Here is a 13,050-nt window from a genome sequence, read left to right on the forward strand (position 1 = left end):
TCCATTTGCGATAACGATACATGGAGCTAGTGAACTTCCATTCACCACCAAAGTGGGCTATCCATTTTTGCTTTGGTCTGCCAGTCAAGGCATCCTTATACCATGCAAGGAGGGTAGAAACCAGGACTGTCGTTCCAGGCCAACCACCTTGAAGCTCGGTTGTTGATGAACTAATTGTTGGTGTACAGAGTAGAGTATCCGTCAGTCAGTGAGTGCAGGTGTAAGTAGATATTGCAAAGGATCTTACTTTGTTTCAATCTCATCTTCCCGTGTTTCAATATCCCCAACAGATGGTTGCACGGGTCCAGATAAAAGGTCACTGGGACTTGGGAGTTCTGCCGAGTCATTGGGTGACTGGGTCAAATCAATGTGCGGAGTGGCTGGGGTAGGTGATGGAGATGGAGATGTTTGGGATGATGACGAAGGGAAATCCTTCCCTTGTGTGTCCATTTGAAAGCCTGTTGCATTGGCGACTGATAGTGAGCAATCAGTTTGTTGTGCTGGTATGGATTTTTGAGATATAAGCGGAGTTGTTGGTGAAGAGGGAGTTTCGCAGATTGCTGGGAGATCTGATGTTGATAAAAAGGCGGAAGTTGGGGGGGTCTTTGCAAAGATGGCGGCTACGGAGTGGTGTGTAGCTGTTCGGGGGATTACAACCGTCTGGAGACGCGCCACGATCTTGCGTTGGTCGGCTCGGAAGCGGTGTGGATATTGGACCAGTGTGTCACACTACAGAAATAAAGAATCTCACCATATCAGTATCAGCAAAGGACACATGAAAGACGAGCCTGAATGGAGCTTACCCATCCCCCATTTTTTTCATCCCAAAAGCTCAGCGCACGATTCCACTGTGGAACTGCTTCCATCACTGCCTGCATCAAAAGCTCGCATTGGTCAAAACATGCTTGAGGCCACTGTGGAAATACTGCAGTGTAAGCTTTTGGTTCAACAGCCTGTAGTCGGGGAAGTGATTGCAAGGTATGGAAAAAAACATCAAAAAGATATGGAAATAGACATCAAACAAGGTCATAAGACAAAGCATAATAAATTAGACACATACATTGAGCCATAAGTATATGGTGGCCATTTTGCTTAAGTCGAAGCGGTTCGAATGCTGGTGTGCAGATTTTTCTCGTTCAATTCGATTTTGATGAATCAGGGCCATACTTTGAGATGATACCAGGCGCCCAATGGAATTTGATGATTGGGCCCACTGGTGAGGGGTGGAGCTCGCTGCTGAGGCTCTTGATTGTGCTGCCGATTGAGAGTTGGCCGTAGCAGCTTTGGCAATTGGCTGAGCTTGATGGCCAAAGAGTTCCAGTTGCTGAGGCGGAATCACAGATTTGCGTGGGTGTTTGGTACATAAAGCTGAGCCGAATTCAGTGCAACACTTGAGATCAAGGAAAAAATCAGTTGCTGAATTAAAAAAGGTAGGAGACGCAATCTTACCCCACGACAATACTGAGATGGACACCCTTTGTTTCCGGCGTCCTTATGGTTTTGAGACAATGAACCCTCATTGACTCGTTTGCAAACAACGTGTGGTTTTTGGACAGGGCGAGGATATGGATGATGTCGTCCAGTAGAGCAGTTCGCAGCCGCGGGAACGTCATCAAGGATTTCGCCTTGTGTTGATACTCTAGGTCCCCAATCACCGGGTTTGGAGACAATTGGTCGAGGAGTTCCGAGGTTGATCATGGCAAGTTCATGGTTGAGTTGATCACATCTCCAGGTCTTCCAATTGTGTTCGTTTTGAGGGGTAGGGCACTGCGGGTTGGAGGAAATTTTTCAGCTTTTGGTTAGGTTTCAAGTAAAATTCTTGCTACTTACACCGATGAGCCAAGAATCAACTTTTGCTTTCTTGTATTCCATTGGACCATACATACAGGACATCTCAGGCATACTGGTCCATTCAGGTATGGTATTGGTAGCGCTATGACGTGAGGGTTGACCTTGACATATTATTCTGATTTTATTGGAGCGACGACCATCCTCACTGAGTTGAGGGAAGAAAAGTTTGCTGAGATTTGTATGTGGTGATGGTGTGAGAGCAGAGTCTGGCATTATGAATCTGGAGGCTATACAAAAATATTTGTTGTGTGGATTTTTTTTTCATGAAACACAGAGGGTATGCTGGATTGGGATAGGAGCGAGCTTAGGGTCATGCAGGTGTACAGCGTGTGACATGGCTGATGATCTTACAGTACAGACCACGGGCTGTATGGTTTTGGTAGTTTTTGACTTGAATCCAATTTATTCTTGGTTTGGTTTAGGTAGATGTATTTCACTTAAGGGGGTGTAGGTGTATTTATCACAGTTTTATCAATGTATCAGATATTTATCATTATCAGATTATCAGAACCATCCCCGGAATCTCCGGTGCTCCCTACCGTCGGTACGGTGCCTCGGGCTAGGTATCTCAGCCCCCCGGCACCGTACCGACTCCGACGGAACGGGAGCCGGGCCAGAGTATGAGGATCCCCAATTTTTATCGGGGAACCGAGCTATAGCAGAGAGCTGTAGAATCGAGGGCAGATAGGGAGAAATGAAAGGTGAGGAAGGCCTTGTAACAACTCATAAATCAGTATAAGGAGTCAAATACAATGAGATACCTGTACGAAACAGTAGAATATCAGCCGGAACTTGCTCGTGAAGCAGATTTATGATTTTTTTTGATCTAGCAAGCTCTACCGACTAACACTCGACGGGGAACCGACAGGTAACCAATATTTCGGTAGGCCCCCGATTTTCGGTGGCGGGGGACGGTCTGCAGACGTACATGAAGATCCCCGACGGGGAGGGGTCGGCTCGGAAGCCGGGACGCATTTCCAAAAAGTGCTCGGGGTGGATTTTTGCCGGTCCCCGCTCCCGAGCGAGCGGGGCTCATGCTGACATGTTTGGGATGTGGAGGAATGAATCTCAGTTGGACAAAAATCTCCCTCTCAGATGATACTGATGTACCATGAATGAACAGCATGATTAATATCCCATTTCATAAGTTATTTCTCCATTAACCTTGAAAGGAACAAACAGAAAGTCACATTCAACAAGTGTTTACACAAGTTGCTCATATGCAAGTTGAGTTGTGCACAAGGGACATAGCTTGCATTCATCCAAAAATCAATTTTGTCTCACTTCCCTTTACTCTGAGGAGTATTCACCCACATTGAAACAAATTTTGTACATTGAAATAGCTGATCTAGGTACAAGAATCATGTCAAGATTATTTGCCTTTTCCAATGTTCCAGAAACAAAATTGAAGTCCCCAAAAATTCTCCAAAACCAGCTTTCCAATGTTAGGGATGTGGGGGAATTAATTTCCAAAACTATCAAAAACCTGGCTTTTAGGTTAGGGATGAAACAGGAATTAAGGGCCTCAAAAAACAAAAAAAGAGGTATGAATTAGGAGGTTTTGACCAATTTTCCATCCCTATCATTTATAAGACTTATCCAGGGTCCTGTCTCTCCGCTAACTGGAAGAATACAAAAAAGAATAAACCCGTCAATTGAGTTTTGTCTCTGGTTTTACCTGCTACAGAGACAACTTTCTCCAAAAAAAATTGTCAACCTTTCTTGAAACGGCTGTATATTACAAGCCAGAGCTTCCAGTGGCAGTAGCTACTGAGAAGAATGCTCCATATTCCTGGACCTATATTGCCCTCTTTGGTGCCCCAGATGTTGTCCATGTCTTCAAGCCCTATGGTTCAAACTTTGCATTAGTTCAAGAAGGATGTTATTCAATACCCAGATTCATAATGGAAATGTTACAAAAATTGACATTGACAAGCTCATTGAAAGGTACAATGAAGAAAGAAAAATAATCACCTTTGATCATGAATATGATAAGTGGTCGACCTGTTGTTTTCTTCCTTTTCTTCCTCTATAACTTATCTATTGATTACACACTTTATCAAATCACTTTCTTTATCAAGTTGTGCTCTTTCTCACATTTTCTATCACCACCAGCATAAAGCAATCTTCCCACAGAAAAAGCTAATCAATCTCATTCCTAATCAACTTCACTTGGTCCATTAAATTCTAATCAAAACTTCACTCAATTCATTACTTTCCAATCAACCCTAATTAACTTCACTCAATTCATTGTTTTCTAATCAATCCTGACCACCTTCACTCAAATCATTGATTTGTTAATTCTGTTATCCACCTTTCTCAAATCTTTACTATCTCAATATCCAATCATTGATGCTTCAACATCTAGTTTGAATCCTTGTTATGTTGACACTCTCTATCTCAACCGTCACTTGGATTTTTGTGCACCTCACCGGATCAACAGTGGAGAGCAACACAAGACTTGGGCCAGGACCCCGGATAGCTCCTATAAAGCATACTGACAAAAAAAAGACCAAAAATTCAGTCCTTCATACCTGAATTTGAGGGTTTGGAGGGCCAAGAATACCTCTTTCGTCGGTAACATTTCAAATGAAAACTACCAAAATTTGCCAAAAAAAATCCTCGCAAGTCCTTAACACTCAAAAATAGCCTAGGAAGGCCTAGAAAACCTACAAAATTTCCCATTCATTCCTCCGATGTCGCTATGATCCAATGCCAATGTGGTCAAAACATACTTATTTTGTCGCTTACATTGCCAAAATTTCAAACCAAAAAGATACCTTTTTGGTCGGTACCTTTAATAGAAGCTATCTGGGGTCCTCTTGGGCCCCATTTCAGCTCATGGTCTAATTTCCAGCAAAGCAAGCAACTTGAAATCTTCAACTGTTGCAAAGACTTCAAAGACTAATAAAAAGTCAGCCCCGTCCAGCCCCAGAAGTAATACAAAAAAGGCAGCAAAGAAGAATCAAGTTTCAAAGGCTGCAAATTAACAGGTCAGAATTGCTTTATACTGTACTTACTTGACCAATCACCATAGATGACTACTTGGATGATTTTTCCCCAGGTTCCTACTGTGGTCAATGTGGACCAGGATACAACTTCTGATGATGAGGCTGATAGTACTCAATCAGGCAACAAAGGTGGTTTCATAATGTGGTGGGCAAGGTTTTTGAACTTTCCAAAGGCACACCTAAAGCGGGGGCACTGAGGTGTTAAATTCCAACCAAAACCAAAATCAAAGTAAAAAACACTGAACAACGTTGAAAATGATGTGTTTTATATTTCATATTACTGTGGTAAATCAAAGGAGGCATTTCATCAACATTCATTAAGAAAAATCATTGAAAAGGTCCTCCTTGTCCCAATACTTGTTCTAAGACTCCTATTTCAGTACAATAGTATTAGGTTGTTCTACTTCAACTCAAATGTCAAATAATTTTACATTAAAAAGAGTATCTATATAACCAATCTCATTATCATCCTCTCATTCTTCTTCTTAATCCACTTCATCTTTGCCACAAATTCTATTTTCAAACTCTTGAACTTGGTCAAGATCTTCAAACTGAGGATTTAAATATTGTGATTCATCAGTAGAATCAGTTTGATTGGTATTGGTGATTGGTTTGGGCACACAATTTGGTTGCTTGAATTCAAGGTCCATCTCAATTTGAAACATCATCTTCAGTGTTGAGATATGCATTTGATGGTGCAACTTGGTCTTCTAAGAACCCATCTGCGTAAAGAGGCTCTTAACACCACCAGCATGGGGTGGGCAGGCCAACCCCAAAATGAACCCCAGAAGGTCTACCCCTGGGGCAGCCCAGCTGTGCCCTGCCCAACCTGTGAAGATGTTAAGTTCTGTCTGTCCCATTTTGGAGAACCAATGCATAAGAATGATGAGGTGAGTACATTTCTTATTAGTATCACTCTTTGCCCTTTTGGTATTGATGTCAATTGAAAAAACTTCAGACTGGTTCCTTCAAGCTTCTGTAGCCTTGTCTTTGGTGCAACCAATGGTTTACTTGGGGTTGCTGGACAAATTCCAATCTATATGACCATTGAAATGTCAAGCCAGGTCTCTGTCTGTTATGTATTTGAGAAGGCCATCAAGGCAGGCTTGACACTGCCACCTATGCACCAGTAATTGCAGAAAGCCACAATTTACAAGACAGTTGAAGGACAGATGATGCAAGCATTCATCAAGAAAACAGCCTCCACAGTCAAAGTCCTCAAAGTACTCCTTGTAATCTGGATTGTTTGGCACACTATATACATGGGGGTGCTTTTCAGACTTCACGCTTTCACTTGCTTTCAAGCTTTCTAACCCAGGATTCAATATGTGATCACCTACCTGGGCTACTCAGACAGCAAAGAAACTTTACAAGTTGACACAATTGATCAGTGGTGTTGTGTAGGGTTACAGTCAGTTATTTCTGCCGGTATGTCTTCAAAATCTAAAATAACATTTTTTTCTTCATTTCAGAACAATTCAAGCCACATCTGGCTTGTCCACAATGTGTGGACCACCAAAAGTAACCACTATGTAGTGCTCATCACCGTAAGGTCTGTCTCTGACCTTCACTGGAAAGTCCGTAAACTAATTGTCTGGCACAACTTCTCTCAAGAACATAAACTGGGAACTTTGGTTTAGATTACGAGCTAGCTCCAAACAGTCCCATGAGTAGTCCTCAGAGAAGTCAGTAAAAGGAAACAACAATTGAAAAGGATAGAGATCCTAAAAGATATAATGAAATGTGACTTGATCTCACCTAGCTCCAAACAGTCCCATGAGTGGTCCTCATGGAAGTCAGTAAAAGGAAACAACAATTGAAAAGGATAGAGATCCTAAAAGATGTAATGAAATGTGACTTGAGCTCACCTAGCTCTAAACAGTCCCATGAGTGGTCCTCAGAGAAGTAGGGACTATCCAAAGCCGGTGTTGGAAGAGAAATGTATAGTCTAATCTATCTAACCCCATATGAATAACCCATAACCTCCGGTCTACTTGTGTAACCCTGAAAATAATTGCCTGCTATCTCAATCAAAAATTTTGCTACCAACAGATTCCATTAACCCTAAAGATGGTAACTTGAAATTATTATGGTGAACTGATAGCATGTCCTGTTGCAAGATACCTAATTTCTCATAATTTACACACAAAGATCCTTACTAGAATAGGAACAATCAAAGAGAACTACACAGCTGATGGATCTTCCTTATCTCACTTCTTGCTGATACTCAAGTTCTTGGCCAGACGATTGATAGAGATTCATGATAGGTACCAAGTGTATGGAGGTGAACTTTTCCTTGGGTGCCCTTGTCCTGGTAGAATATCATTGAATCACAAAGTCACTCACTGAAGCTCACACCAAAACACCTGATCAACCTCTCAAGGATATGGTTGATATGATGGAAGATTTTAAAAGACCCACATGTGATGATGTACAAGAAAAATCCCAAAAAAACCATTCAACAAAGAGAAAATTGTCCTTCACTTTTCATATTTTTTCAGATTTTTCTTGTCACTTTTGGAGACTAAAACAAAGTCCTACATTTTTATGTAATATATGTCAGGAAAGGCTTGAAAATTATCAAACTGAGTGCTTGGATTTTTCTCCATGATCAGCCAAAACCTTTCAACATAAAGAACATAGCACAATTTGACTTGACTGAATTTTTCAGATTTTTTGGACCAATATCAAGCATGCCATTTCAATTACTAGCAACGCTGAGACAGCTACGCTACAACACGCTACAATGCATTTTGTATGTAGCGTAACTGTATGCAGTTAACACAGATCTGACCTTTATGATAGTGTAACTTGTCAAGTTACGCTACGCTATGAGCTACTGTAGCTGAGTTTTGTGCCTCTACACTACGCTACAGTGCGATTTGGTTAGCTGAAGATTTTCTGGGACTCTGTGTAGGGTAGCTGGGATTCATTCATGCTGATTCCTGCGAGCTGTAGCTTTGCGGCATATTTCTAGCTACGCTATCTTGCGCTATCAGCTACGGGTAGATTAGCTGTCTCAGTGTTGTTACTAGTTTTGATCATTTTTCACTATGGAAAAATTCATTCTCCTTGTAGTTCTAGCACTCAAGGCACAAGGCTTCAGTGTCACAAAGGACTTGCATCTTGAAATGATCCTTTCTTCTCACAACCATTTATGTACTTGTCAAGAAGCTTCTCTGAAAACCAGGTATTTCTTCACCACTATCGTTAGCATCTCACCTATACAAACAGTAGGAAAACTGCATTTCCTGACTGTACATAGATCCTATTTCCTTCATCTCAAACTCACTCGAATCCTTCTTACATATCACTCAATTTACATACATATGTACCGGCCTTTCTGAAAACTCCAAGTCCGTAGGTGATAACCTCAGGTACGCATGGCTGATCTTGAGACAACCAAACTCCACCGCACCGTCAGCCGCGGTGCAGCCGCAGATCACACCGCCTTGAACACTTCAAATCACCAAGTTCCACAAGGTCGAATTTGTTCTCACTTCACTATCTTCAATAACAACAACCCTTCACCTTCAACCATTCCCGGTGCTCAATATGGGAGGTCGCAGCGGCAGGAAACTTGGAGGTAACATCACCAACGTTAAGGAGGAAAAAACTAAGAAGCGTCGGAAGAAACCCAATCTCGAAGCTGAGGCTAGAGCCGAAGCCAAGTTTATGAAGAAGGTCCTAGATGCGAAACAATTCCTCCGCGGCCCACCACACCATCCTCACGAGCTAGCTGGTGACGATCACGACCCTCTGGACGAACGTGGAGATCTTGAACAACCCGATATCAACGACATGTTGCTTAATGAACTCATGCTTATGAACGGAGATGATCCCGATCCACCCGATGATGATGGCAATGATCCTTGGACTGATATAGAAGACTTTGATCGGGATGGTGCCATTCGACGATTTGTTCAAAAACATCGAGGATTTCGTTATGCAAGAAAACGTGAAACTCTTCGAAAGCAATGGGAAGCCCTCGAAAACCAGATCACCGCTGTCTATCTTGAAAACAAAGTCACTATGTTGAACTGGACCACAGAAACATCATACCTTGATGTTATAAGCCCGGACTGCCAGTGTGCCGCAGGTTTGTTTCATATTCGCAAGATGGACTTAATTGACATTCTCGGTAAGTCTTTCACTTGATGAAATTGTATCCTAATATTTGAAACTGACCTTCCACCCCTCAGGACGATCAAACTCTGTCCCGGTCCCTTTCTGTCCCTGCTTACCCGAACCCATTCAGCTCATATATCGAGGTTATTTAGCCGCTTCACCCACGCAACCTCGCACCGCCTTTTCAATTCCATTATTACAGCAACATCACGACTTGTGGCTCACCTCGGTTACTGCGAGGTCAAGCTATATTGAAGGCCACCTCAACTTCCTCGACAAGCGGTCCTCTAGACCTCTTCTAGCTAAAGGAGGACATGGCAATAGGCGCAATCTTGCACAACCATTCACCAGCGCTACTCATCTTTACACCCGGATCACGGTCCTCGCGAACAAGCTGCTCAAGGAAGGACTTCAATTGACCAACACGGATCTTTGGGCCGACCAATGCCCTCGATGTTTTGGCCCGGCGCAAAATGAGACGAAGGGATCAGACCAAGAGCCCGATTTCATTATATGTATGGACGGTAACTTTCAACATCGACATAATGTTCTCGCCAGCAAAGACCAGCCAGACGAGAGCAAATACCCGCCCTTGTTCATCAAGCCAAGCAAAATACGACAACAAGATGCCAAATTAGTTGCCGCTCTTGCTTCTGGGAACGTGGCAGTGACTGAAGTAAGTTATTCTCATTAAAATCAAAGTGCACGAGTTATTACATATACTGACTTTTAAATAAACCACAGGATCCTTGTTCTGAATCCCACAAGACTGCAAATGACACTCGAAGTTCCTCAACCTGGGACCGATGCGATGACACCGGTTTGTTTGCAGCAGCCTGTCGCCACGATGTTCCATTAGTCATGGCAAACATATATCAAAGCGGTGAAAAGTAAGAAGGTGATTATGTTATACAAATTCTGATTTACTGACGCAAATGTTCTCTTTCACTAGGCTGTACTACCCGCTTAGCTTAATGAAGCATATCATGGACGACTTCCCATTCAGCTGGTTTGGTGTATTGTATGACATCGGATGTCACCTCGACAAACATATCAGAGTGGTATGTTTCTTATAATAGGATAGGTGAAGTATTGATACGTCAATAAAAACTGACTGAATATGTTATTACTTACTCTATATATACATTAGCACAATTTATTACCTGAACATCAAGCTCGAATCATGTTAGCAACATCGGTTTTCCATGCCTACGTTCATACATGGGCATGCCAACTGCTCTACAACCCCAGGTATCTCGACTACTGGGGTTTATCAGACGGTGAAGGACTCAAAAGGAATTGGTCCTTCCTGTCGCGCCTGATTGCCGGGTTACGAACTTCAACACGATTACATTGGCTGCAAGCAATAGACATATTGGCCAGATACCTAATGTACTGTCTTCAACTTAGCACTTCGGATTGGCTCTTAAGACGACTTCTCAAGGTATCAATTACAATCAAAGAAGCTCAAGCAACGTTGAACCATTGGTGTCAAAAGGCCAACCCTTACAAGCCTGGCCGCAAATATACCATGGCTTTCTTCCAAAAGCAATGGGAATCCGAAAGACGAGCAAACATCGAGAATTCAAAAGATATCAAGATTTGCCAACAGATTGAATTGGGTAGGTTACTGTGCCTCGAGGACTTACATTATAAGGTTTGGTGCGTGTTTCTTCAGCCAAACAGGGCGAGAATGACAGCTGTGACTAAACAAGTTTAATCAATCACAGGCTGGAGGATGGAACTCATGAGGAGCGAGCTGCTGATTGGCTGGAACGGGTTCAACAGCTCGGAATCGAAATAGCTGCACAGCGTCAGAAAGTGGGTTTGCCTGATTGTTTTACTCATCTATCAAGTAAGTAACAGGAACCCTCTCAGCCACATTTCTCTTATCAATCACTCGTGCTCATATCTCTAATTGAATTTTAATGTTTTTTTTGTTTAACAATTTGAAGAGGACGCTGTTGATTTATTATTGAAGGTCTGGTTTGCTAAGACTGAGGTACGCCGCAGATTTCTTGCTTTGAGGGCAGAACAAAGGCCTTTGGACCCCGAAAACAGAGTTGGTGGTAGCTCGCATCTTGGTAAGTGCTCTCAACAAACTGAGTTGTGGATTTCACACTGATTCTAATGTCCTATTTCAAAAGGTACTCATGAGAAGGAGCAAATTATGGACGCCATTCAAAAAAGAACACGAACTATGAAGAAAGCGTTGACAAATTATAACAATATGGCACAACAATTTGCAGACAAGTTTCCAGAACATCCAACATCTCCAGTAATCGAATATATTGACCTTCATGAACTGGAACCTGACAATCCTTTCTGGAACAACGGGATCTTTACGCACTCGCACGAACCTTGGGCACTAGATCATGCGACTCAGATGGGAATGAGAGCCATTGCTCGATTACAACGAGGACGCGAAGAGCATCGCAGGGTAGGTTGGGAGGTTCAAAGAGCCATGCGTTGGGCTACAACTTCTTTTGACCGTCTTTGGAACATTCTGGAACATCTTGCGCATTCAGACATCCTCCCGGATGCCATTCAACCTTTCCTAGAACACAATATCATCAGTTCAGCTTCATTACACGCAAAGGTATCTATTGTCAAAGGCGTCCTTCACAACGAATTGACCAGGGTTGCTAGGTTAAGTTTCAGGTGGAATTCTAAGATTAAGGAGGTCTTTTTGAAAACTGAAGCTCAGGTAGGCGATATGCAATTGCTGGCTCAATGGCAGTTGCAACTTCGGAAGATGGAAGTACTACGGTTGAATGGCTTTGGTTTGACTAAAGCTGGGGACTTTGAGCATCTAATGCCTCGAGTTCCAGTTCGACACGATATCATACCTGATGGTGTTAGAGAAGGTGGACCTGAGGAGCCTGAGGATGGAGATTTGTCTGACATCAACGAGGAGGAATGGGCACAGGGAATTGATGAAGGCATGATGCAAAATATTATTAATGCTGTAGGAAACGAAGAGCCATCTTGATAATATAAGCCTTTTTATACTATTTTTTTGTTGTGTGTTGTATTTTTTTCCTCTTTATGTTGTTCATGTACGATATGTCTTTCAGTATATCATATGAAATGAGTTTGATATATTCATCATAAGAAATGAACATCAAAACTATAATTCATGCGTTGCATCTTCCAAAACTTCGTGTAATAGTGACAATAAAATACCTACATCCTACCTTCGAAATTGTTTTTCAAAGGTGAACATGACGAGACATGGACAAAAGTCAATTACAAAATATGTCCGCCGTACAAATAAGCACATGAACCAATGTGCAACCATCGGAAGTCATTCATACTTATAGGCTTTGTGCAAGTTTTTTATCTGAAAGCGAAGAAAGCACTTACATTTTAGGATCAAAAGTCGTTTTCGAAGGTGAAGATGACGAGTTATGGCAAAAGTTCTTTAATGAAAAATGTCCGCGAAGCAGAGAAGCATAAACGTAAAATGTTGAAACATTCAACTTGCTTCAAAAACGTACACCTGGTGTACGTTTTATACCAAGAGGTTACCAAATTACCTTATTTTAAGGATGAAAGTTGTTTTTCGAAGTTGAAGATGACGAGCTATGGATCCATGTCAATAATAATAAACGTCCGAAATACGAAGACGCATACATTTCAAAATACAAGAAGCGTTCTTCCGTCATATTCATATAAGTTGTGAGACTTTTGTACCTGAGATCAAGAAAAATGCCGGTTTTTGTTGATTCAATGTGCTTTTTGGAGGTGATGATGACGATTTATGAGAAAACATCATTAATTAATAATGCGCGCGCTGCAGAGACTGTGATCTACTCACAATCTTTGGGGCGAGAATGAGCAGGAAGTGACTTGAGGAATCCATTGCCTTGAGAGATGCGAGCAGTTTATATACGCGAGTGTCTACAAGTAAGATACGAATAAGGAAATAGATGTAGTACAATATGAGGCAAGGGATAGCCTTGGAATGGATGACTACGATCAGTAGGAATGGCCGGATCCGGTACAACTGGATCCGGGCTACAATTGGTAACAATGATGATCGGGACGGATCTATGCA

General features: G+C 42.1%; 3 protein-coding genes across 3 annotated transcripts in view; 2 read left to right on the top strand and 1 right to left on the bottom strand.

The window, feature by feature from the left end:
* The window catches only part of MELLADRAFT_110105 (uncharacterized protein), a gene marked incomplete at both ends in the record, with an annotated part of 2,545 nt that extends 481 nt beyond the window's left edge, over window positions 1-2,064 (bottom strand). Inside the window, 6 exons of the mRNA XM_007414170.1 lie at window positions 21-170; window positions 248-729; window positions 804-953; window positions 1,061-1,390; window positions 1,450-1,767; window positions 1,831-2,064. Of these exons, the coding sequence (XP_007414232.1) occupies window positions 21-170; window positions 248-729; window positions 804-953; window positions 1,061-1,390; window positions 1,450-1,767; window positions 1,831-2,064 (1,664 nt within the window). The remainder of the gene's footprint in view (window positions 1-20; window positions 171-247; window positions 730-803; window positions 954-1,060; window positions 1,391-1,449; window positions 1,768-1,830) is intronic.
* A 6,599-nt stretch (window positions 2,065-8,663) lies between these two features.
* On the top strand, window positions 8,664-9,960 carry MELLADRAFT_110106 (uncharacterized protein; the record flags this gene model as incomplete). The annotated part of the gene is made up of 3 exons (XM_007414133.1): window positions 8,664-9,003; window positions 9,065-9,369; window positions 9,943-9,960. The coding sequence occupies 3 exons, from the start codon at window positions 8,664-8,666 to the stop codon at window positions 9,958-9,960; spliced, it is 663 nt and encodes a 220-aa protein (XP_007414195.1).
* A 420-nt stretch (window positions 9,961-10,380) lies between these two features.
* On the top strand, window positions 10,381-11,982 carry MELLADRAFT_110107 (uncharacterized protein; the record flags this gene model as incomplete). Its single annotated transcript, XM_007414134.1, has 5 exons — window positions 10,381-10,652; window positions 10,721-10,845; window positions 10,946-11,074; window positions 11,138-11,268; window positions 11,443-11,982. The coding sequence occupies 5 exons, from the start codon at window positions 10,381-10,383 to the stop codon at window positions 11,980-11,982; spliced, it is 1,197 nt and encodes a 398-aa protein (XP_007414196.1).
* Window positions 11,983-13,050: the final 1,068 nt, after the last annotated feature.

Source organism: Melampsora larici-populina, assembly GCF_000204055.1.
Source record: "Melampsora larici-populina 98AG31 unplaced genomic scaffold MELLAscaffold_41, whole genome shotgun sequence".
In the NCBI taxonomy this organism is placed as follows: domain Eukaryota; kingdom Fungi; phylum Basidiomycota; class Pucciniomycetes; order Pucciniales; family Melampsoraceae; genus Melampsora; species Melampsora laricis-populina.